This window comes from Heteronotia binoei, chromosome 12 (genome assembly GCF_032191835.1).
Source record: "Heteronotia binoei isolate CCM8104 ecotype False Entrance Well chromosome 12, APGP_CSIRO_Hbin_v1, whole genome shotgun sequence".
In the NCBI taxonomy this organism is placed as follows: Eukaryota; Metazoa; Chordata; class Lepidosauria; order Squamata; family Gekkonidae; genus Heteronotia; species Heteronotia binoei.
In genome coordinates this window covers 61,403,909-61,428,593 of record NC_083234.1, presented here as the reverse complement: position 1 = coordinate 61,428,593, position 24,685 = coordinate 61,403,909, and the positions used below count along the sequence as shown (strand labels likewise).

General features: G+C 41.0%; 1 protein-coding gene across 7 annotated transcripts in view; it reads left to right on the top strand.

Moving 5' to 3' along the window:
* CAMSAP1 (calmodulin regulated spectrin associated protein 1) overlaps window positions 1-24,317 on the top strand; it is a 39,332-nt gene extending 15,015 nt beyond the window's left edge. For 4 of the 7 annotated variants that reach the window (XM_060251695.1, XM_060251697.1, XM_060251696.1 and 1 more), the window contains 16 exons: window positions 208-369; window positions 1,331-1,411; window positions 2,522-2,554; window positions 5,845-5,986; window positions 7,417-7,556; window positions 7,638-7,734; window positions 8,806-8,983; window positions 10,520-10,611; window positions 11,752-11,836; window positions 14,820-17,244; window positions 19,130-19,266; window positions 19,379-19,587; window positions 19,685-19,787; window positions 20,814-20,929; window positions 21,461-21,579; window positions 22,073-24,317. In XM_060251695.1, coding sequence (XP_060107678.1) covers window positions 208-369; window positions 1,331-1,411; window positions 2,522-2,554; window positions 5,845-5,986; window positions 7,417-7,556; window positions 7,638-7,734; window positions 8,806-8,983; window positions 10,520-10,611; window positions 11,752-11,836; window positions 14,820-17,244; window positions 19,130-19,266; window positions 19,379-19,587; window positions 19,685-19,787; window positions 20,814-20,929; window positions 21,461-21,579; window positions 22,073-22,375 — 4,422 coding nt within the window. In that variant the 3' untranslated portion in view covers window positions 22,376-24,317. The remainder of the gene's footprint in view (window positions 1-207; window positions 370-1,330; window positions 1,412-2,521; window positions 2,555-5,844; window positions 5,987-7,416; window positions 7,557-7,637; window positions 7,735-8,805; window positions 8,984-10,519; window positions 10,612-11,751; window positions 11,837-14,819; window positions 17,245-19,129; window positions 19,267-19,378; window positions 19,588-19,684; window positions 19,788-20,813; window positions 20,930-21,460; window positions 21,580-22,072) is intronic. The other 3 variants (XM_060251698.1, XM_060251700.1, XM_060251699.1) reach the window with 3 other exon arrangements.
* The last annotated feature ends 368 nt before the right edge of the window (window positions 24,318-24,685 follow it).

Genomic DNA, 24,685 nt, shown 5'->3' with positions numbered 1-24,685 from the left:
ACTCGTGTCCTTTTTGAGGTTGTAAAGAAGGCCTCAGCCTTGCTCTGTAGATTAAGCCTTTTTCTGGTGTGATTGTTGGTGGCTTGTTAGTAGAATGGCTTACTTGTCCCCCTATTGTACTTCTGTGAAGATTTTATGTTGATTTCATGTTGATCAGGAGCAAAAAAGATATAAATATTTTAAATAAATGTCCTGATTTGTTCTTAGAGTCCTCACATGGCAATGATTGATGCTCTTATGATGGCCTACACTGTGGAAATGATCAGCATTGAAAAAGTGGTTGCAAGTGTCAAACGTTTTTCTACATTTAGTGCCTCAAAGGAATTGCCCTATGATCTGGAGGATGCAATGATATTCTGGATTAATAAGGTAAGATGTTGTAAATAGGCCATAATATATAGATGTGAGTGCATCCAAGTTGAAATTTAACAGAAAGAGTCCACTGTGGAAAAACGTTGTGTAAAAGCTGAGGTATTAATGTATTTTATGTTTATTTCCCCAAACAATGCATTATTTACCTCACACAGAATGTTACTTGCAGTTAGAGAAGTCTTTTTTGATTTATTGAAATGTCCAAATTTGACTACTGACATTTGAGATTCAGAGCAGTTTTTTGAATAGATTCGCACCTGTTCATTAGTCAAATAATTCAAATTACATACTGAAAAAAGCACTTATTTATATTGATCTTTTTTAGCATTGACATTATCAGTTGGTTATACACTCAGTGTTATTGAGCAGCTTGAAATGAAAAGTACAGTATCTGGGTTGTCAGGTGGGTGTCTGTTTTTTGTGTTATAAATGTGTACATAAACTTGCTGGTCTCTGCATACATAAAGTGGCACAGTGGACTATCCACAGACAAGATAAATACCTATGTGTTTATGGGAGAAGAGAATAGGAGCAGAGGAAATAATGAGTAGGAAGGGAAAGAAATGCAGACATGAACACGCAGAAAAAAACACAGCTCTGGTTGCTGGAAAAATCCCAGCTGCCTGGTTAACCTATGTGATTGAAATGATGTTGCTTAGGAATTTGATATGTTGTTCCAATCGTAAGCCGAATAATAATATTAAAGGAGTGAATGCCTGAGTGAGACATCACTGTTAGGCCAATTTCTGGCTCACATCACAGTGACTCCTTCTTTCTGTGTATGGTATAAGTCATGCATCTGCTTCTGCTGTCTCTGTGGGGTTGAGTCATATGTGGACTTCAGTGTAGAAATAAAGGTAACAAAAGTTAAAGATCTAATGGTGGCTGGACCAAAATGATTTAAAGACTTTTGGGAAAAGGCAAATAGTTGTTTCACCATCTTCATTGCTGTTTTTAGGTGAACCTTAAAATGAGAGAAATAACTGAAAAAGAGATCAAATTGAAACAGCACCTACTGGAAAGCCCAGGTCACCAAAAGGTAAAACATACATTACTAGATTCATTGTGGTATTAACATTTTTATATATGGGGTTCTAAATGTAATGCTTGGAAACAAGTCTCACAGTGTTTCATGGTGTTTATTTCTTAATTATTGTGCTTAAGGCTGCAGACTTTGTAGTGGTTATCTTGCACAGGTTATCTTGGGCTGTCTGCATTTATAATTCTGAGCTCTGTGTGAATGTGAGATAATTGGTTTCTCCTTTATTCTCATTCCTGTTCCCTGGGTCCATGCATACTTAGTTTCCCCTATAACCAGAGTGGAAAGATGTCTCTGTATGTTGCCAACTTGTGCACAGATGTGCCTCAACTTCAGAGTGAATGGAGAACATGCAGGTTGCTCTGCTTCTTTGAGTTAGAGCCATTGCACTTAACCATTAATTTAGTCCTGTATTAAACCAGATTATAATAGTGGTGACATTTTTGCCTTTGAATGCTCTCTCTTGGATTAAAGAAACTCAAATATTGGCATAACCCAGGGCATTCATCTCTTGTTCTGGAGATCTTTCAGGGTCACATGTGTAGTGCACAGTTGATCTGAAGAAAATCAGAAACTTAATAAATACTAATAAAGCATGTATTGTGTTAAAACTCAGAAGGACTAACAATGTATATGTGCAGTTCTTCCTGCCCCATCCCTCCTTTCTCCTTTTATCTGTTCCAATGCACTAATATTGTAAATGAATGCTACACTTTCATTACTGGAGAATGTAACCTTTTCTTCTGAATATAAATGACTTCAAAGTTGGTCCAATTTTGTGAAGACTTTGGTCAAAGTGCAGTGAATACAGTGGCATTGTTGTGATTATGCAACACTAAGTGCATTAGAGTGATGCTGAGCAAATAATCTTTTCAGTATTCTGCAATGTGAACGAAGCTTTTCAACACAGGCCCATGAGATTCTTTAATTTGGTGCTGTTATGTGTTTCTGGTGATACTGTCTACTCAATATTTTTGGTTGCTTGTAGATATCAGATCATTCCATTATATGAAAGTGTCTGTGGATTGGGTGCATTTAAGTACTGCTTATAACTTGCTCTGCTGATATTCCTTTCCTGTTCCTACATTCCCTTCCCTGCTTCCTGAGCAGTCTCCCTCCAAATGGTATTGGAAATTAGTACCTGTAAGTGATTTAATTCTATGTGATGGTTGTCACCCACAAAACCATGGCTTTTACAGTTCTTTTTCTCAGTGTTTTGCTTCCATTTAAAATGCTGCTTTCACAACTTGCAATATTCTTTCTGCTTAAGGCTCTTTAAAAAAAAAGTAGATTCCATAACATGATTCCACATACTGTACATACAGCATACTCATCACTATACAGCATTTCAGAATTGTTGACACTCAAAATCTGGAGCTCGAGGAACAAGAAAACCACAATAAGACGTTAGGAGCAATATGTGGACAATATGCTGCAATATTATTTCTAGGTGGAAAATGCAGTTTTATACAGTCTTAAGGTGAAACTGGTCAGTTTAAACATGAGTTGTATCACTTTATTTATGCTTTGCGAAAATGGAAGCAATATACATGTATGACTGGTGGTAGCTCAGTTCAGTACTTCTAAATCATCGCCACCACTGGCAGAGTAGCAGCTTGCAGTTGCTGTTCTAACAAGGTAATAACACTAGGGCTGGCTCAAGAGTTCTGCCTGTAGATTGCTGGTTTAAATGCCCAGGAGCATCTATTCTCGGAGATGTTGGTGATAGAACTATAGGCTGTGCCTGGTGTCACTTTGACCTGTTTTATTATTATGGAAATGCTTTGACCTGTTTTACTATTATGGAAACATTTTTCTGTTAGGGATAGCCTGATCTTTTCGGACCTCACAAGCTAAGCAGTGCTGGCCCTGGTCAGTATTTTGATGGGAGATCACCAAGGAACACTAAGGTCACTAAGCAGAGGCAGGCTACGACAAACCATAAGAGCCAGTTTGGTGTAGTGGTTAAGTGTGTGGACCCTTATCTGGGAGAACCGGGTTTGATTCCCCACTCCTCCACTTGCACCTGCTGGCATGGTCTTGGGTCAGCCATAGCTCTCACAGGAGTTGTCCTTGAAAGGGCAGCTGCTGTGTGAGAGCCCTCTCAGCCCCATCCACCTCACGGGGTATCTGTTGTGAGGGGAGAAGATATAGGAGATTGTAAGCCGCTCTGAGTCTCTGATTCAGAGAGAAGGGTGGGGTATAAATCTGCTATTCTTCTTCTTTGAGTGTCTCTTGTCTTGAAAACCTGATATTAAGTTGCCATAAGTTGCCATAAGTTGGCTGCAGCTTGAAAGCGAAAAAAGAGAAAAGAATAAAATAGTGTGATTTTTTTGATACGATGTATGTGTAGATGGTGCAGCAGTTCTGATATTCTGCAAGCAAATTTAGCTTCAGTTCTGATAATTTTGATTTCAGAAGTTTCACTAGCACATTATTGTATTTAGGATTGTAGCTAGACACCCTGATCTTTCACGTGGCGTATTAGTATGACATTTCTGAATCTCTAGCTCATTGTACTCAGTGTGGTAAAGTGGTGGAAGACATTTTGATATACTCTGTTGTAACCATTTTAGTTAGTATGGAAGTCTGAACGGAAAGTCTTCAGCTTTGCCACAGTTGCTACAATTGCTTTAGGTTGAATTTATAAAATTGAGGTTTTTCTGTTTGGAAATACGTTAGTTTTGAACGGGACCTCTGTGTTGAAGATTTCGTTAGCCTTGTTCAGCTGCTCCAGCATAAGCCAGAAGCAGGTGTGTGTTGGGCAGGGGGGACGGGTTCAGAGATGCACACTTTAAACTTACCAGATCACCTTACTATATATAGTAGCTGAATTTGAATGACAGGATTTTTCAGGATTGAATGTGTATTCAACAGTACCTCTGAATTTGTTATGATTCTGATTGCCATCTTATATCTTACTATTTTTTTGCGTAAGCCTGATCTGATGCATGCGCTGTCACACTGCATGCTGGAACCAGTGGAATATGCTCGTGTGGTACAGTATGACTCACATTACATTACATATTTATGGAGAGCTTCAGGCTGGAGGAAAAAAACTATCTACATGTTTGGGTATAAAACCCCCTTTAATTCTTCTGGTTTTTAATGTGGTCTCTGACTAGTCAATAGGAAATACTATTTGTCTGTATATCAGTGCAACATAAGATTCCGAAGCTCTAAAAGAAACATTTAAAGTCAAAGTGTAATTTAAAGCTAATTTTACAGCATTGCATTTCCCCCCCCCACTTTCCTTTGGCACTTGTTACCAAGTGAGATCTGTTTCCACAAATAATTTCTCAGCCTGTGCTTTCCTCAAATATACACGTTTCATATGTAGATGTGGCCTTACATAGCTGGATAGCAGTCTTGTATGACAGGTTTTGGAAAAAAAATAGTTCAATGAGGTTTTGTAAATGGATAGTATACTGGTGTAGTTTTACTGTTAGTCCATTGCTATTTCATGTCCAATTCATTAACGGATGCTTTATCTCATGGTGTTGTAAATGCTACAATGTTATCTTTTTCTATTAGAGTGGTAAAATGTTTCACTGCATATGTTTACTGTATATTGTGCAATAGTTGTAGAAGCTGTTGTTAATGTTTTAAAATACCTTCTACTGAAGTGTGTTGAAGTTGGTTTCGAGGTTCTACTTGTGCTTTGGCGAAACTACAGCAAATTATTCACCAGCGAAGTGTACTCAACACATCTTGTCTAAAACTCTTTTGTGCAGACTCGGTTTTCATTTACACTTCTTAACAGGACCAAAGAGCAGGTATTTGATGAGGGCAACTACTTACATAAATTAGCATCTGTAATATTTTCGTAAGCGAAGTGATACAAGACAAATGCAGCCTTGTAATACAGTAGATCCTTACCACTTGAAGGTTTGTGACTCACAATTTCACTTATTTGTGGTCTACAGTTTGATCATGTGACATCGTATACTTTCCACTGCACCATTGTAATAATCATTACAGCATTACATTTTGTGGGAAATGTAGTGCGTTTGTTATCAGGAGGCGACAATGAATCCCTGTCTCCCAGTATTCACAGATTTTACCGTTCATAGTAATCTCAAGAATGGCAAGAGTCTACTATAAATACTAATTGGCTTTTAAGTTACAAACTGGATTAATTTGTAATCTGAATTAGAAACCTTGGTTTGTGCTTCTGGACTTGAGCTTTGCTGTATAACTTCTCTATACCAAGGCTGTTGTGTTTTCTTGAGAGTGCTGCATAACCCTGGTGGGATGGGGTTCTGTTGGTAAAACTGCTGTGAGTTTAGCAGGCACATAGTCAGAAATGTCTTCAAGTGTCAAGCATATTCTAGCTGGATTTAAAACTGCCATTTAATCAATTCAAAATCCACAAAGAAAATATGAAAACTCCTTTTTCTATAGTGATAAGACACTTTGCCTTCTTTTACCAGGTACGATATCGTCGAGATCACCTTTCAAGCAGGCAGTTACCATTTTTCCCGATGCTTGAAGATCTCATGAAGGACTGCAGCGATGGAGCTGCTTTACTGGCTGTAATACACTATTACTGTCCTGAACAAATGAAGCTAGATGGTATGTCACTAACATTTTTAAAAGTTATATAACTTAAACAGAACTTAAATTGAATGCTGTTAACATACAAAATATATTGCATTATTGCAGTCCATTTATCGATTCATGTATGTTGAAGCTGGGCTGAACATCTGGGCTATAATGTATCCAGAAGTGTTTTTAATCCCATTGGTTAAAGTGAGAGATACTAAGGTTAATTTGTGATGGGCTATAGTTCTAGGAATATCCCTGTTCAAGATCATTGTTTCAAGTTACCTTCTTCAGGAAGAAGTTATGTGTTCTGGATTCATTCTTCAGGCAGTGCTGACTGATCCTTTTTTTTCTTTCAGTGCTATTCACTAGGAAGCTCCCAAGGGCAGCTTGAGTAGATAAATTGCCTTTGTTAATAAAATTCAAAAGTATGAACATATTGACCACACACTGAAAATCATATTTTGAATGTTTGCACACATTGTTCATGACTTCTCTAAATGTTGTATCCTGCTGAGCCTCATGTGCAGGAGTATTTATAAAGTTAAATGTGTTGTACTGACCATGATGTAGACCTAGGATTGGGGAGACCAGGTTACAAATCCTCATTTGGCCATGAAGTTCACTGAATATCTTCGGGCCAGTAACTCAAACCTTGTCTGTCTCACAGGATAGGTTACCACAGAGAAAGCAGGAATCATGCATATTGCTCTGAGTTCCTTGGAGGAAGGGTGGAATGAAAATGTAATATATAGTATATCTTCTGATTTTCCCTTCTAATACAAGATTTTTCTTATACCGTCTCAGTCACCATTCCATTATTTGATGAGAACTGTTTCCCATTTTGTGGCAAAACACAAATTATCCCCTGTAGATGCAGTAATAGGGTAGTGGCATTTTACTGAAATGCTACTACATTTTGCAAAATCAAGAGCATGTACAAACTTCGAAATCCCAGCTATAACATGTAAAAAGGTGGTATAATTATATTTAAGCATTCTGCCCAAGGAAAAGCCACTCCTCTGTAGGATATATACACACAAGTAAGTTAAAAGCAAAGCTAAAAAGGAATATATTGCCAACCTGCCCCCGCCCTCCACATTCATACAAGCTGCTTTTCCAACATGCTCTGGCTGGAGGTTCTGGAGGGTTGGAGCTAAAAGAACTTTTGTCCTAACACAAGCTGAGATAACCTGAGCAGAATTAGAATGGATGGAGACCCTTGGATCTGAATTGGCATGTGGGCTCTCACTCTTCTGTTGGGTCATAGGAGAATAAGGGGCAGTATGTGACTTGTAGTCCCTCCATGAATGCTGCTGTCTTTCTGTTTCCTGTAGACTGTTGTAAAGTACTTGTGGGAAATGGATGGGTCACTTATTTCTTAAATATGATTTATTATGATCTGATAATTAACTCCTAGGCTGTGTTGTAACACTGATCTTTCTTTTCCCAATTGGAAGAAATCTGCCTGAAAGAAGTCACATCGATTGCAGACAGCATCTATAACATTCAGCTGCTTCGGGAGTTCTCAAACGAATACTTAAACAAATGTTTTTACCTCACATTGGAGGACATGCTATATGCACCTTTAGTTCTGAAGGTAAAATATGTGAAGAAACACATAGTTTGAAGTGGCATATAGGTAATGTATTGACATTACCTTTTTTCTCCCCTTCTCTAGTCCAATGTAATGGTCTTCATTGCTGAATTATTCTGGTGGTTTGAGAATGTCAAGCCTGACTTTGTGCAGCCCAGAGACCTCCAAGAAGTAAAAGATGGTGAGATTTTTTACTTTTGGACAATAAAGGGGCAGTTTCACTAGCAGTTCCTAAGAAGTTTTATCCCCAAGTACTGTTTTTCTCTGTCTGTTGGGGTATTCCCAGTGTTTTTGTATAATGGTTTGGAGGAGGGGCTCAGTGGTAGAGCATCTGCTTGGTATGCAGAAGGTCCCAGGTTCAATCCCCAGCATCTCCCGTTAAAAGGATCAGGTAGTGGGTGATATGAAAGACCTCTACTTGAGACCCTGGAGAGCTGCTGCCAGTCTGAATAGATAGTACAGACCTCAATAGACTGATGGTCTGATTCAGTATAAGGAAGCTTCATGTGTTTTAAATGTAGTAGGGTTCTTCCTTTGGAAGCATAGAATGTTAGGAGATGCATCTTTTTGACCATTCTCAGCACAGATTTTGGTTGCATTTTAAACTGGAAACAAAATGCTTCCTTATGATCATAGGTATGGGGTAGGTGTTGAAAAGTGGTTCCCACTTCCCCCAGTGCTTGTTGGAGGTGAGCCTACAGAAATGCTCAGCACCAGTTTAAGGTATTTTGGGAATCCAAATGGTTCCCCCCCCCCCATTACATACAATTTGGGTGGGTGGGTGGTATGTTACCCATGTGAGCTTCTGAAATGGATAAAGAATTGAGCATTGCCAGTTTATTTCAATAAGACTTAAGTAGGATAATTTTGCATGGGATTCTGCCCCACATTCCAGATCTGTGTGTCTCGGTCTGCCCATCTTGCCTTTTAGAAACAGCATTTCTGACATATTCTTCCCTTTTACATTTTCATTTAAGCTTTTCCCATTTCCTATTCATTATACAGTGGTTATATCTTAAAGCTGAAGACTGCTTACATTTTAGAACTGGAACTAAACTTGGAGCCAATTGACTTTTGAACAAATATAGGCAGGCTTGTTATGGCATGGAATCACTGTTATGATTCTGCTGCTGCTTCTTTAAAACACACATACCCTGTCTTTTTGGTATGTATAACAGAAATGAGATGTTGAAGACTACTTTAGGTAGTATCTTCTAAAATAAATACTAACTCTTTGCATTTGATGGTACAGCTAAAACAATGTTGCAGCAGAAGAGCAGTAGGCCACCTGTTCCCATTTCCAATGCGACCAAACGGAGTTTCATGGCCAGCCCAGTGGCTTCCAGCTCAGCTGACACCCAGCCCCCAGTTCAGCTTCCTTTGGAGACTTGCAACAGGTATTACCTGCATCCTGAAGAATTTGAGTCCCTGTAAGTCTGTCATTCTGTCTCTACTCTCTGTCTTCCTTTTCCACCCAGTTCTGTGATCTGGGGGACTGTGTTATGCATGCCAGGCTTGTGGTCTGTGAAACGGCTGTAAACTGGACGCTTATGACTTTGTGCCTGGAGGGGCAAAGTGTGGAAACATTAATTCATCTCTGGTTGCTTCTTCTGCTCAGTTTTGTGCTTGTCCTTTAATTCTGTCAAGAAGAAGGTACAGCTTGTTTGTATACCTCCTTCTGTCAGTTCAAATCAGGCAGCTGTGTGAGGGTTGTGTCCCTCAGATCCAAGGGCAGTGTGGTGCCCTCTGCTTCTCTGGGCCTCTGGGCCTGAGACACCTTCTGAGGTGCCTGGGGTTCACTTTCTTATCTTTCAGTATGGTGGCTCCTGGACCTGTGATAACAGTGAGAATTCCTAAATTTTCTTGTTTTTACTTGATTCATTTCTCCAGTTGACAGGCTGGTGGAGAGAACTTGAGATCCATTGACCTTGGAGGCTTTATTGCTATTCAGTGTTCTGCATTTGTGATTTAAAAACTGTAAATTATCAGATTGCTTCATCTCAGCCTGTTGTGTGCTGGGCCAAATGTGAGCAGAGCCCAGCCCAGTCCTCTCACATTCTCTTTTTCTGTGCTCTATGGTGATGCCTCAGAGCACCCCTAAATAACCTAAACTAGGAGGAGGAACACATTTTTATAGGAGCCTTCTGGTGGGAGAGCACAAGAAACCTCATTTGGTTTTTGTGTGTGTGATTGGCTGAAGAGGCAGTCCTGACTCTAGCTGAGCTCTAGGTAGGATTTCAGGAGACCAACATGACAGGTTGAGGATGGTAGATGAGATCAAGAAATATAAGGGAGTGTCAACTGATATAAGGAAGTGTCAACTAAGTATTAATGATGGCTTTTTTGGTAGAGACTTATAATCCATCCATATATTCTATATGGAAAGAATGTATGGTACTGTCTAATTATATATCCTTCACTGAAGCCTAGCTGCTTCTCCATCCCAAATAGCTTTTATCCAAGAGCTTTCATAGCTTGTAATTTTTACTTTTCTTTATTTCATGGTGCAAGATTTTATGTTTTTGATGGTTGTCTTGGGGTTGTTTTCTGTTGCATCTTAACCATTCAGTAAAACTGAAGGCTTTTGCATTAAACGTTCAAAATGTCTTACGTGGATATTGAACTGACCGTGTGAATGCATCTTCCTGGTCAGAGTAATAATATAATTCCCCACCCAGGCACTTTTTGGACCTATTTGTATGTTGTTGTTTTATGTTTTGCTTCATTTTAAGACCCTGGAGTTCATTTGTTTAAGTATAGTTATTTCAGGTGATTGATAGGGTGTTTTTGTATGGTTTTAGAATCAGTCTTTTGTTCTGTGTTGGGCAGTAGTAAAGAAGATAGGAATAGAAAAGCAGTTTTGTGTGTTTTTCCTACCACAGTATATTTTTCCTATTATTTATAATTCTACAAAATGCTCTTTATTGATAGGGTGTTCTCCTGTTAATGTGTTTTTATTAATGCAGTGGAAAAGGAAGCCCTGCCTTCAGCCCATCCCATCCATTACTGCCACTGAGACAGAAACAACAGAAGTCTCTGCAGGGGGAGGACAGTTCAGGTAGACAACATTCTATTTTGTAATATATTTGGAAATATGATGAGCCTAACTATAATGCATCACAAAGTGCCCTTTTGGACCTTGGTTCGTTTGAAAAGTACCGGATTGATGACAGATCATTGTCCAGAAAGCACTTATCAAAAGCTGCTGGCAGTAGATTGGTTCCTTAGGTCTCTGGGATGGGGAATGGGAGGAAGGCTAATTCTTTGGGAGCTCAAAAAGTGTGGGCAGGCAGATGTATCCTCTAGAGTTCTACCTGCAATGGCATTCAACACAAGCTAATAGCCTAAAGTACGTTCTAAATGGACTCCCAGTTATACACAGAATAACATAATGATCAAAGTTTTTTTTCTAGAACTTGTGGAGGTTTGGGGGCCAAGTTGGAACATGCAGTTGTGGTTCTCCTCTCACCACCCCCCAACTGATCTGCGTGTCATTCATTTATGATTCTGTTGCTGCTTCCAAGTCTAGCAAACCCTTGCGGAGGAGAGGGGTTACTGTCCACTTTTGAGCTGCTGTCTAGATTGTCATCTTTCAGGCTATATGGTTTTCTGGGGGCAAGAGGGGAATGAGTGAATTTGCTTGTGTCAGGAACCCCATTTGCAGAGAGAAAAGTAGTTCAGATGTGGAAATGGTGAATATTTTAATGCATCCTGTTGGTTAATGTTGGGTTTCTGATTTGTTGCCACAGTCTTTGAACTTCATAGTTCAAGTCATTCTGTGTGATCATGGGCATATGAGTGATACATATATGTATATACATGACCACGAAGTCTGGGCATTTTATTTGGGAAAAAATTAGATGCAAGTATATTCAATTATTTGCTTTCTGGGGGGTGTTCCTAAGCCTGGTATCCCATGTATAGCTATTGAGGTGAAGCTCATTTAAATCAGAAGGATTGTCTCTAGGTTGATAAATCTGATGTCGTTGCTATTCAGTGGCTCATTATATGTGAGTTTATAATGTATCCTGTGATAACTGTTTAACTTGCTGGAACACGGTTACAGCAGCTTTATGCTGCCCTCACATGGTGGATTGTTGAGTTATTCAGTACACAATTCAGAATAGCTTAAAACAGCTGTAAAATACTTAAAAGCATTTGTTTTAAAATAATTAACAATGTGTATAACCTTGTTTAGGTCAACGCCATCGTTCTAATTCATTGACTAGAGTGGATGGGCAGCCACGGGAGTCAGTTCTTGCTTGGCCAGATAAGAAACCAAGGTAATCTGAGAAGTTGTGTGCTGTAGAAAATTAGCGCTTAAAGCCTTAGTCAGGCCTTCCAAAAAAGACCATGGAACCCTGGACAAAGATTTCATCTGGGTCCCCGCACCAGGACCCTGATTCAAACCATATATCTTAACAACAAATCAGCTGGCTACCTGATACCATGAATAGAATAATAATTGTTCATTAGATAAGAAACAGTAAAGGAGGAGGAACAAGATTATTATAGAATAGATTTTATTTAACTTAACACGATTTACACTGTGCACATTGCAGGATATGGTGCAAAAAACCCAAACAAACCTGGTTTTCCTGAGATTGTCCCTGCAGCAGTCATTTCCTCTATGCATTATTGGAGGCTTCACATTTTTAAAATTGGCACTAGAATATGTTTCAAGGGCTGGATCTGACATAAATGGGAATTTTGGGGGCAGGGCCATGCTTGTCATAAAATGTAATGCCAGGTAGCGGAGATATAAACTTTTAAAAATATATTATTATTATTTTTACTTGAAATACAAACATGCTTAAAACTCTTGCAATGTTTTGTTTAAAATGGAAAGATGGGAGAATAGTAGGATTTGGCAATGTAATTTTTAAAATTAAACATCAAGAAAAAGCACAAGGATCACAGCAGAAACAAAAAAAATATAATAAGAACATAAGAGAAGCCATGTTAGATCAGGCCAATGGCCCATCCAGTCCAACATTCTGTGTCACACAGCGGCCAAATATATATATATATATATATATATATATATATATATATATATATATATATATATATATATATACACACACACACACACACACACACACACACACACTGTGGCTAATAGCCACTGATGGACCTCTGCTCCATATTTTTATCTAACCCCTTCTTGAAGGTGGCTATGCTTGTGGACGCCACCACCTCCTGTGGCAGTGAATTCCACATGTTAATCACCCTTTGGGTGAAAAAGTACTTCCTTTTATCCGTTTTAACCTGTCTGCTCAGCAATTTCATCGAATGCCCACGAGTTCTTGTATTGTGAGAAAGGGAGAAAAGTACTTCTTTCTCTACTTTCTCCATCCCATGCATTATCTTGTAAACTTCTATCATGTCACCCCTCAGTCGACGTTTCTCCAAGCTAAAGAGCCCTAAGCGTTTCAACCTTTCTTCATAGGGAAGGTGTTCCAGCCCTTTAATCATTTTAGTTGCCCTTTTCTGAACTTTCTCCAATGCTATAATATCCTTTTTGAGGTGCGGCGACCAGAACTGCACACAGTACTCCAAATGAGACCGCACCATCGATTTATACAGAGGCATTATGATACTGGCTGATTTGTTTTCAATTCCCTTCCTAATAATTCCCAGCATGGCGTTGGCCTTTTTTATTGCAAACGCACACTGTCTTGACATTTTCAGTGAATTATCTACCATGACCCCAAGATCTCTCTCTTGGTCTGTCTCTGCCAGTTCACACCCCATCAACTTGTATTTGTAGCTGGGATTCTTGGCCCCAATGTGCATTACTTTGCACTTGGCCACATTGAACCGCATCTGCCATGTTGACGCCCACTCACCCAGCCTCAACAGATCCCTTTGGAGTTCCTCACAATCCTCTCTGGTTCTCACCACCCTGAACAATTTAGTGTCATCCGCAAATTTGGCCACTTCACTGCTCACTCCCAACTCTAAATCATTTATGAACAAATCATTTATAATACTCTGAGTCTAGGAAAACATGAAATGGCTGGGCATTGCAAGCTTCTTCCCCACTCCAGGTCTACTCAGATTGGCAATGGTTCTCCAGTGTAATAACCCCCTTTGACTGTGGGTTCCCAGGTTAGAGTACTCACTAGGCACCAGTTCTCAGGTCCGTTCAGCAGAGACAAGCCGGCTCAAAGCATCAACCTTTTATTTGCAAGGACACAATTCCAGGAAGCAACAGCTTCAGCTGGCCATAGGAACGCTGAAAAGTGAAACTGAGCTCCATTCCATTGAAACACATTGCAGCACAGACAAAGTTGCAAGGAAAACATGGAATGGGTTTTCCATTAAGGTCTCTTGACGCAGAGACCTTAATGGACAGTCCATTCTGCATTTTCTTTGCAGCTCTGCAAGCCTGCTGCAGGCTGCAAAGACCGGGGGGGGGGGGGTGGGAGGAGGACAAGAAAAGAGCTGTGGACCTGATTAAAGCCCTGAGTGAGCCAGTTCTGGCCTGTGGGCTGGACATTTGACACCCCTGGTCTCGAGAATTTTTAAAATGTAGGCTGGGAATTCAGAGACCTTAAAAACATGGACCCCCGGAATCTCCCCTTTTCCCCATGACCCTGATCTTAGTATGTTGCTTAATAAGCCTCCTGGGTTGAGAAGTTGATAGTGGTTGTTCTCATGCAGTTAGTCCTGATACTAGTTTAATTGGTAAAGGTAAAGCAGTGGTTTGAAATTTGAATTAATCTGACCATGTCTATCATTGGAGGACTTGCTTGCTGTGAATTTGTTAAATGTGTCCATTGTAAAACTGGACCAATGTTAGGAGAATCATGGTCATGTTTTAAATGTGTAAAAGTACCTAAGGAAAGCATTGGCCTACATCATCTAAGCAGGTGAAATTCTGTGTGCGTGTTGTGTGCCTGAAACATGGTTCTTTATTTTGAAATCCGGCTTCCACAAAATAGCCAATTCTGGTCTATTGGTCCATGGTTGTACCTGGTCATGGGAAAATGAAGTTCGAGTCCCTGAACAGTCTTGATAAAATCAGACTTAGTTTCTTATTTGTAATAAGGAAGGGATAATTGCCCTACTTTACAAAATTGTTGAGGACAATTTAAGTTGTTCTTAATTATTGGGGACATTAAGATACTATGTCATATCCAGAATTTGTGGGAGATTTTTAACTTTATGTGTTAGGATGATTTTTGCTGGGGGGAAAAAAATCTGCTTAAGCAGCAGGAACAAAAACACCCTCTAATGGTCTCTCTTTCCCTCTCCTAGGCCTCTGTCTCAGCCGACACAGTTTGGTCTTCATCATGCCACAAGCAGTGACGCAGACCCTAGTTCTGGTGATAGCATTAGCTTGGCTCGATCGATCAGCAAGGACAGTCTAGCATCAAACATCATCAATATCACTCCAAAACAGCAGTCTCACTGTTTGCCAGTGAAAAGCAATGGGAAAAGCTTGCTGAACAATGTTGAGATAGAAGATGAAGATGAAGAATTGATTGCAATAATCCGACCAGATGCCACGCCAAGCCACGGCAACCTTGAACTTCAGAGTGTGCCAGCTAGATCACCAGGCTTTGTTGCAGCTGCGTGGGCTCAAAAGCCACAAAATGAGGCCCCAGAGAGCAAACCAGAGAGTTTTTTCCTCGAGCCTTTAATGCCTGCTGTACTGCGACCAGCAAAGGAAAAACAAATAATTAACAAGGAGGACGAATGCGGCGAAGGGAAAACACGAGGTTTTGTAGCAAAGAGGCTGAATGAGGGACACATGTCTTTAGTTCGTAAAAAAACAAATAGCAATCATGCAGATCACAACCTCAACAGGACTTTTAGTGTAGCTTCTAGTTCAGAATTAACCACAGTTGCTGGTTCTGGCATGGCAGATCCATTGGTACAATCGGAGGTAAGCGCAGAACCCTTTCGGCCTCAAGCGAGTAGCAGTTTGGAGCCTCCACCTCGAGACCAGTCCTTTGGCGGATTCTTTCTTCATGCTGCCAAACCAGATGAGGAGGTGGTAAGCAGTGCCAATATGGGCTATGTGAAAAGCCCAAGTTCCCACGTAGCAGACACCTCCTGGACAATTGTGAGGCAAGATTCTGACTCCGACATTCTAGACATGGAGGAAGCAGAGCAAGACCTAGTGGCGGATGACCATCCGATAATTGCCAAGTACATTGGAGAAGAGGAGTCGGCAAAGCTACAGGAAGACATGAAAGTAAAGGAGCACGAAGATAAAGATGATGCCAGCGGGCGTTCGAGTCCTTGTCTGAGCACCATTTCCCAGGTTAGTAGTGTGTCCATGACCAGTGGGAGTGCCAGGATGACTAACTTTGCCGAACGGAAGCTGCAGAGGCTGAACAGTTATGAAACCAAATCCAGTACGAGTAGTTCACAGAAGACCACGCCCGATGGGTCAGAGTGTTGCCCGGCTCCGTTAACCACATGGAAGCAGAAGAGGGAGCAGAGCCCAAACAGGCAAAGCAAAGATAATGTTAATCTCTTGGCTTCTGAACTGGTGCAGCTTCATATGCAACTAGAGGAGAAGCGAAGAGCAATCGAGACTCAGAAGAAGAAGATGGAGGCGCTGTCAGCCAGGCAGCGATTAAAGCTGGGCAAGGCGGCATTTTTGCATGTGGTTAAAAAGGGGAAAGGCCCTGACGTCTCACAGTCTCCTAAACCAGAACACTTCACAAAAGAGTACTCGAGGCACAACGGGGAAGGCCTGGATGATACTAACTCTTTGAACTCTAAGTCAGAAGTGTTCTTTGTGAAAGAGGAAGGGACAGAAGATGTCCTTGATGACTCTTGTGAAGTACCCAAAGTGAAAATGCAGGAAACCATTGCTTTTGTTGAGCAGAACAATCCAAAAGAACCCACCATCCATGAATTGGAGAAAAGCAAAATGATTTCTGCTGCGCTCCTGGAAGAGAACATTGAAGTGGCCGACATCAATGAATGTGATCTTTCGATTGAAAAATTAAATGAAACAATCAGTACCCTCCAGCAGGCTATATTGAAGATTTCTCAGCAGCAGGAACTCTTAATGAAAGCGCCGGCAGTGCCATCATCAAGAGGGAGCTCACAGGACCAAAAGATAAAAGCACCGATTCATTTTGTCGAGTCCCTCTCTCCTACAGGAATGAGCAGCCTTCGTAAACCTCCTCGACTTGGCCAAGGACGGAGTCCCCGCTCTGGGAGGCCATCAGAACTGAAAGTCGCGAAGGACAGACAGCAAACTATGGCACGGATCAAAACCCCAACTCCCAGTGTTGACACTTTGCCACATTTAAGGCAGTTTCCGTCAGCCAATTCACCGAAGACACCGACTGAAACGGCCCTTGAAAATAATGTGAATTCAGGAAGCACCCCTCAGGAGAAGCTTGTCTTTGATAGCTATAGACTCCGTGATGAGAGCAATCACCCAGGGGAATTTCTTCTGTCTACTTCCAAAGACACTAATATCCTCTCTGAAGCTATCAAAGATGTAAATAGCAACATAGAGGACTTTATCCATTCTTTTGATGGCTCAGGGAAAGAGAATGTCCCAGCAGAAGAACCCTTGAGAAGCAAAGTTAGTCTAATTGAAGTAGACCTGTCTGATTTGAAAGTCCCAGATGAAGATGTTGAAAGCCAAGGCAGCTCCACAGACTTAATCAGTGAAATTGACCAGAAGTCAGGAGTTGGGTTTTTCTTTAAGGTAAGACTGAAGTAGCATAATAGTGCTGCAGTTGAATCCTGGATTATTTGAGATAGCAGTAATTCTGGGCAGACTTCCCTCCCTATCCTTCTTCCTCTATTGGGGCTGCAACACTTTCAGTAAAGCCAGATCTTCCCTAGCCAGTTTCCAAAGTGTAGGGTGAGAAGTCGTGACTATATGGTTGAGGGTTGGTCTCCAGAAATCTTAGCCAGGGAGGATTAGGCTTCCGGGCTGAAGAAACTGGTTACCTCTGCTTTAAATTTCTTTATCCTATTTAATCACCTTGCTATGCTCATGATCAATATTAACTGAGGGACCATTTTGTGGAAGATACCTGAAATTTGGTGTAGTGGTTAAGTGTGCGGACTCTTATCTGGGAAAACCGGGTTTGATTCCCCACTCCTCCACTTGCACCTGCTAGCATGGCCTTGGGTCAGCCATAGCTCTGGCAGAGGTTGTCCTTGAAAGGGCAGCTGCTGTGAGAGGGCAGCTCCTCTCCAGCCCCACCCGCCTCACAGGTTGTCTGTTGTGGGGGAGGAAGGTAAAGGAGATTGTGAGCCGCTCTGAGACTCTTTTGGAGTGGAGGGCGGGATATAAATCCAATATCATCATCTTCTTGTTCCCAGACTGCAAATCCTTTGTTTGTGGGGTCAGAAAGACCTTAAATTCTCTTGGTTTTTCTTGTATAAATTTAGCAGTGTTTCTTAGCAATAAGACTGTTGCTCGGTTAGCGAAATCTTAGTTCATCGATCAAATCCATATGTAGTTGGTATATGAATAAAATAATAGTTCTGAAGAAGTGCCTCTTAGGTAATAAAGGCACACATTGTGATGGGAGTCATCTTGGAACAGGCCTCCTTTCATGAGACAGTGAAGATGGAGTCTCTCTTTTAAGATGGTGTTAACTTCCCTTGTGCTTTAAAAGCACCTGTAATTTGTGGATAGATTAAAGCCTGAGGGATCTGCTGACAAAAGTATGTCTGCATTGAGTGAAGAAAAGTAGGTTAAAAGTGCCATACGTAGATTAGCTGGGGGCAGGGCCTTATTGTCAACAGGGTCTGAACAGTATACTCTAATCAATTATGCCCTCGCTTCTGTCTACTGGCAGCAGCCGCTCATAGGAATTGGTTGCCTCAGGTGCTCCATACAGCAAGTAGGTGACGGGGACCGCTTGATGGGAAAGGGCAGTGCTGTGTCCGATGACGAGCTAACGCAGTCATTATTTGCTTTGAATCCTTTTGACTGGGATGGTAGTGCAGGGTAGAGCCTGTGAGTCTGTTCCCCTACTGGATGTGCTTTCTTAAGTAGCAGACTCTCTTCTGTATTTGCAGTTCTCTCAGCTGGGGCATCAGCTGCCTTTGATAGCGTGCTGTTACAGTGGATGCTTGATGATGAAAGTGCAGTAGCAAAGTTCCCTCTTAGCTGTGGAGTCTTGTGAGCAAAAAATCTACTTTGTGAGCTGCTGGCATTAAAGTTGTGAGCTGCATACATTAGTTTGCTCTAGGGCCATTTTTCCAGAGCGGAGACAAAAACGTGTGAGCTGGAGGATAAAATATTGTGAGCTAGCTCACACTAACTTAGCTTAGAGGGAACGCTGGTTGTATGTGCTGCTATTTTGTTTTGTGGCATCCTTGAAGTCTAATGGGATCATGTTGCTGGATTGCAAAAGGATTGTCTAAAGTTTGGGAATTGGAAACATAGCAGGTGACCCTTATTTGCGAATGTGAAAATGGGGAACTTCTTAGTTTAAAGTTTTAAAGGTTTTTTTACCCTGTTTTCAGAGAAGGGGGGAGGGTCTTGGAATTTTTTTTATAGCTTCATGTGGTTTTGGATGTTTCTTCACATCCCCAAGAAAACTCTTCTTCATTGAATTTCAATTTGGCAGGATGAGCAGAAAGCAGAAGATGAACTGGCCAAAAAACGCGCAGCCTTCCTCTTAAAGCAGCAGCGCAAAGCTGAAGAAACGCGACTTCGAAAACTGCAACTGGAGGCAGAGGTTGAACAAAAGCGAGATGAAACCCGGTAAATACAGTATCTTATCCTATAGCAGCGCAGTTGGGAATACTTCATGGTTTCCTCTCTTCTTCGAGGAATGCGGAGCAACAGAAAGTAAAAGCAGTGTTTGGTTTTTCAGTCGCAAAGCCGAGGAAGATAGAATACGGAAGGAGGAAGAGAAAGCTCGAAGAGAGCTCATCAAACAGGAATATCTGAGAAGGAAACAACAGCAGATCTTGGAAGAGCAGGGCCTCGGGAAGCCCAAATCTAAACCCAAGAAGCCCAGGCCAAAATCTGTCCACCGGGAAGAGTCCTATAGCGACTCAGGGACAAAGTGCTCTTCTACTCGTAAGCAGTGGCACCCTTTTTCATTCTTGTTTTGCCTTAACAAGGCATTCTGATTCTCCCCCCCGCCCCCTAATGTCTCCTCTCTTTTCTTCGCCAGCTGATAATTTAAGCAGTGCTCAGTCTGGTTCCAGCCTCTCCTTGGCATCAGCAGCAACAACTGAGCCTGAAAGTGTCCATTCGGGTGGCACACCTTCCCAGCGGTAAGAGCTGCTATTATGAAGGGGTTGAGAATTTTGATAGTGACCCTTATGCTAGAATAAAAATATTGTTTGCACTTGTGCCACTCTATAAAGTAATTTTTACAGGCATAACTTCTCCACGACATTATTTGTATTTATACCCTGCTTTTGTGACGGAATAGGCTCCCGAAGTGCCTTATAAATCAAATCTGTAACAATAACCAATGTTTCAAATAATGGTTCCATCAAACCAACTTTCAGAACTCTGACCGACTCATGGTGGTGCATGTTAGAGCCTGTGGATCTGTTTCCCTGCTGGAAGTGCTTTCTTGCCCTCATGAACAGCATAGGAGAACAGTGGGAGTTTGCAGTGAAAGTGGGAAATCAGCAGAAATGATCCTCTGGAAGTGCTTTCTTCCAGCATCAGTGGAAGGCTGCTTGTGCTGGAGAAAAGTACTGCCGTTTAACAGAATGGATCCTTAAGGGTCTACTTTTTAGTTTTTCTGTTAAGAGAGGAAAAGAATCTTTGCTCAGACTGGTGAGTGGACAACCTTCAACAATTGATGGATTATTAGTTAAAATATTGAATTAGAAAAATACAGAGCTTTCCATTTACATTGTTCTGTTATTTTTTAAGCTGTAAAGTAAACTGTTTTGAAAGCACTTGCTAGGAAGTTTGCACATCTGAGAACAATACATTATAATAGTTTTGAGGAGAGAATCATGACTGTCTTAGTTATATGACCAAGGACCAAGCATTAGAAATTAACAAATTGTCTCACTTGGATGTTGATTAAAGCTGTAAATAGCAGTTGTTTCCCTTGGTGGTGGTGTTCTGTTAGATTCCATGCGTTGTGCTCCAACAGATTCACATGGCTTCCCTTTTGGAATTTGCTTCTGTTCTGAAGGGGAGTTAAATGCAGGCAGTTGGTGAGGATACATGGTGGGGAGAATGGACAGAAAGTCAGACATTTTATTCCTTTTCACCAAATATCTGGTAGCTATAAACATACTACTTATGAATTGTGGTCTTGGTTCTTCTGGCAGAGTGGAATCAATGGAATCTTTGCCCATATTGAGTCGGAATGCCAGTCGAAACATGGAGAGAGACTGGGAAAACACCTCAACAGCCTCTTCAATTGCTTCGGTGGCTGAATATACTGGTAAATTTGCCTACATTTTAGCTGCGTCCATTACATCAAGGTGCTGTCTAAAATATATAACCTCTGTGGGTTAGATGCTCTTGAGCCCCCCCAAGTGAAATGGATTTTGCAGAGTAGGACCTCCCTGCCGCTCCTTCCCACTGCAGCCCATTCCTGGGGTGGATGAGTGTGTCTGGGGGCCCTCATGAACCACATAGGGGTACAGTGGGAGTTTGCAGTGAAAGTGGGAAACAGCAGAAATGCTCCCCCACCCTTTGGCTGACAAGAAACAGAGTGTAGTATTGAAAATGTAGGCTTGTGCATAAAAGCTTGGTTTTCATGACTGTGTCAAAGAGATTCTCTGTGTTTAATAGAGATGAGTATTCTTGTCCTTAAATCCCACAGTTCTCCCTTAGCAAATGTTACTTCATACCATATCAATTTAAAAGTTTGAAAACTGAGAAATGTTTAGGTTCATAAAGTCCGTCCAGATAAAAAACGAGGGATTAAGTGAAGTAGTGATCTGCCTGTATCAAAATTCTCTTTCAATAGGTCCAAAACTGTTTAAAGAACCCAGCAGCAAGTCAAACAAACCAATTATCCACAACGCTATATCCCACTGCTGTCTTGCTGGAAAAGTGAATGAACCTCACAAAAACTCCATATTGGAGGCAAGTATTGCCAGAGATGCACTGTCAGTCAGTCATTACACACAGTGCTTCATTCAACGTGCCTTTTGTTTCCCTGATTGCTGTTTGTCTCATCTGATGTCAAGAAAAATGTAGATGCCAAGAATACAGTGCTGATTACGCATCTGTGGCACAATGCAGTCTGTACCATGAATGCAGCTGTTTGTATTGTCTGCAGTTGACCCAAAGGGGCCTGTGAAAGAGGGCTACTCTTTCTGATGCCTTTTTACGGCTGCAGATGAGCTTCCAGAACACCACAGCTCTTGGAAAATAAAGTATTTGGTGGACTGTGAGCAACATTTGTATGAAAAAAGTCTTTGAGTGGCCAGCTTGCTGGACTGTATCGCAGGAAACATACTGCGGCACTGCAGCATATAAGCATTTGTGTGTGCCTTTTCTCCCCAGCCAGGGGACATGGTGCCAACAGTGATCTGCTTGATTATCTTCCTGAGAATGTTTCTTTTTTCATCTCTAGGAGCTTGAGAAGTGTGATGCCAACCATTACATCATTTTGTTCCGCGATGCCGGCTGCCAGTTCAGGGCACTTTATTGCTACTATCCCGACACAGAAGAAATCTACAAGCTGACAGGAACGGGGCCAAAGAGCATCACCAAGAAAATGATTGACAAACTTTATAAATACAGCTCGGACAGAAAGCAGTTTAACCTGATTCCAGCCAAAACCATGTCCGTTAGTGTAGACGCTCTGACGATTCATAATCATTTGTGGCAACCCAAGCGACCCGCAGTGCCAAAGAAGACTCAGACTCGCAAATGACGCTAAATTTGTGTGGGAGACAATTGTCAGTTGTGTTGCTGGGGAGAAAGGACTTTCCCCTGGAGTTCTGAGTATAAGACATGCAGCATCGTAATTTTTTTTTAAAGAAGAGGCTTCTAAACCGGGATGCAAGGAAAGAATGAAGGAACAACTCCAGTGTTCTGTCTTTTGTTTTCGTATGAATGATGAAATGGCTGTTACACTCATTGCGAACTACGGAGGCTTTTTACCCAAGGGAAGATGCATGTAGCGAGATCATAGGCAGTGGATTTCCTTTTACTTGAAGTTCTTCATTGGTACAAATTGGGACATTCTTTGCTTCAGATCCTCTTGCTCCCCCTTCCCCCTCCCAAATAATAACTTGGAGAGTTGGCACATGCTGCACTTCATTAGGAGAGGGAATTGGGCTATTGGGCAGGCTTGAGGAAAAATTAGCCTTCCCTTTAGACTTTTTGGGTGGGGGGGAGGACTCAATAACACAAACTATTGTACTGTACCAACTGCCAAGACTAAGCTCTGCTCTGACGTCCGGGAAGAAAAACACTAGGCCAGTTCAACCGGGCCCCTTGCTGCTCAGAACAAAGTTTATTTAACAGTATCTGTTCTTTATAAGCACTGAAAGATGGAAGAAAAAAAAATCTTGTCTTTTTTTTTTTAAATGAAAAAGGAGGTCTTATGCAAATTATTATGGCTGAACATTTCTGCAACACAATCATGAAGAGGCTGACATTGGCCACTGGCTAGACTATTCCCCATCTGAAACTTGAGGCAAACTGAATGGAGTGCCGTTGACATGGGCTTTCTGTTCCAAGTAGTATCCAGCAACTTGTCTTTTGAATAAAGACGCATTCAAGTAATAGTGGAACATTTTCACTCAGCGCACGTTACTCCTGTATACTGGTGCACTTAATGATCACAAATTCTGTTTTTTTACATCATGTCCTAAAATGTAATTCTAACTTGTCCTGTCTGTCTCCCCCCCCCTTTTTTTTTTTTTTTTGCTGAATGAGCAGCATGCTCTAAAATGGAGTGTGGATTTTTTTTTCTTTTTTCTTTTTATTTGTTAATTATTTGGGGGTGGGGGTGGGGCAGGGATATATGCTAATATATGACAAAACAAACCAGTTTCCATATAATAATTTTAAAACAAACCTGCATTTGTTTCAAAGGCTTAAATAAGTCTGGCTTCAAGTTTTTTTTTTCTTTTTCATCTTAATATATTAAATCTTGAGTTACGACCTTAAACCTGTGTATTTTTTTCCCCTTCAGGGACCCTATTTATATCTGGTGGGCCAGTGTGGGGGAAGGCTGTTCAGCTCCAATTGGCTTATAATCGTGTCCCTCAAAACGTGTAATCCTACCCACCCCTGAAGCTCCAAGGTTTTCAGCCTGTCTTTATTCAGGTCCTTAGCACATTTTTCTGTACTGCCTGGGAATTTCTTTATAGGGGTATAGCTTTGGTTTGCACATGCTACTTCTATTTGAAGTGTTACTTGAATATGTATCTTGTAATGCAAAGGACACTATTCTAACACTAGAAAGGAGCAAAATCCACAAACATAACCCAGTATAATTATTTAAGAAACTTTTTAAAAAATAATAATTGGATTTAGAATGAATTTTGTATAGAGGGAGGCCGAAATAGGGTACGTTAATGCAAAGCAGAGAAATGGAAGTGACCGTCTTCCATTGCAGTCTTTGCAATTCCCTCCCCTGAAGAGTACTTTTTAAATAGGCAGCTGTACATTTTGTTCCATAGTTGGCTACCCTGTAAATAATGAAAGGCTTTATTATTTCTAAAAGTGCTAAGTATTAAACACTGTCATGAGTGTAATTTTTTTTTTTGTTACATGCTTTTCATGCTTTATTTCTCACTGTTTGATATTATACAACATATTTATTTTACGGAAGCACTGAAAATTTAATAAAGATCATCAGCTAATTTTTGTTACTCCATGCATCTTTTTTGTTATTACTCATCCATTGCAATAAGTCACAGACGGCATTCTTTAAAGATGTGCTTTTGGTGATCCTCTATGTTAAAGACTTTGTCTTAAAGCAAAGGAACAAATGATGACATTTGCATTGTAATTGATCCTAATTAATTAGGAATTAAATCCAAGAGATCACTTATCTTGTTTTTTGCAGGGGGTGGGGAACGACACACTGATGTGTCCTCAGGAAGGGGGATCCAGGAGGTGGACGTAATTTAACCAAGAGAGCCAGTTTGTAATTAACAAAGAGCCAGTTTGGTGTAGTGGTTAAGTGCACGGACTCTTATCTGGGAGAACCAGGTTTGACTCCCCTCTC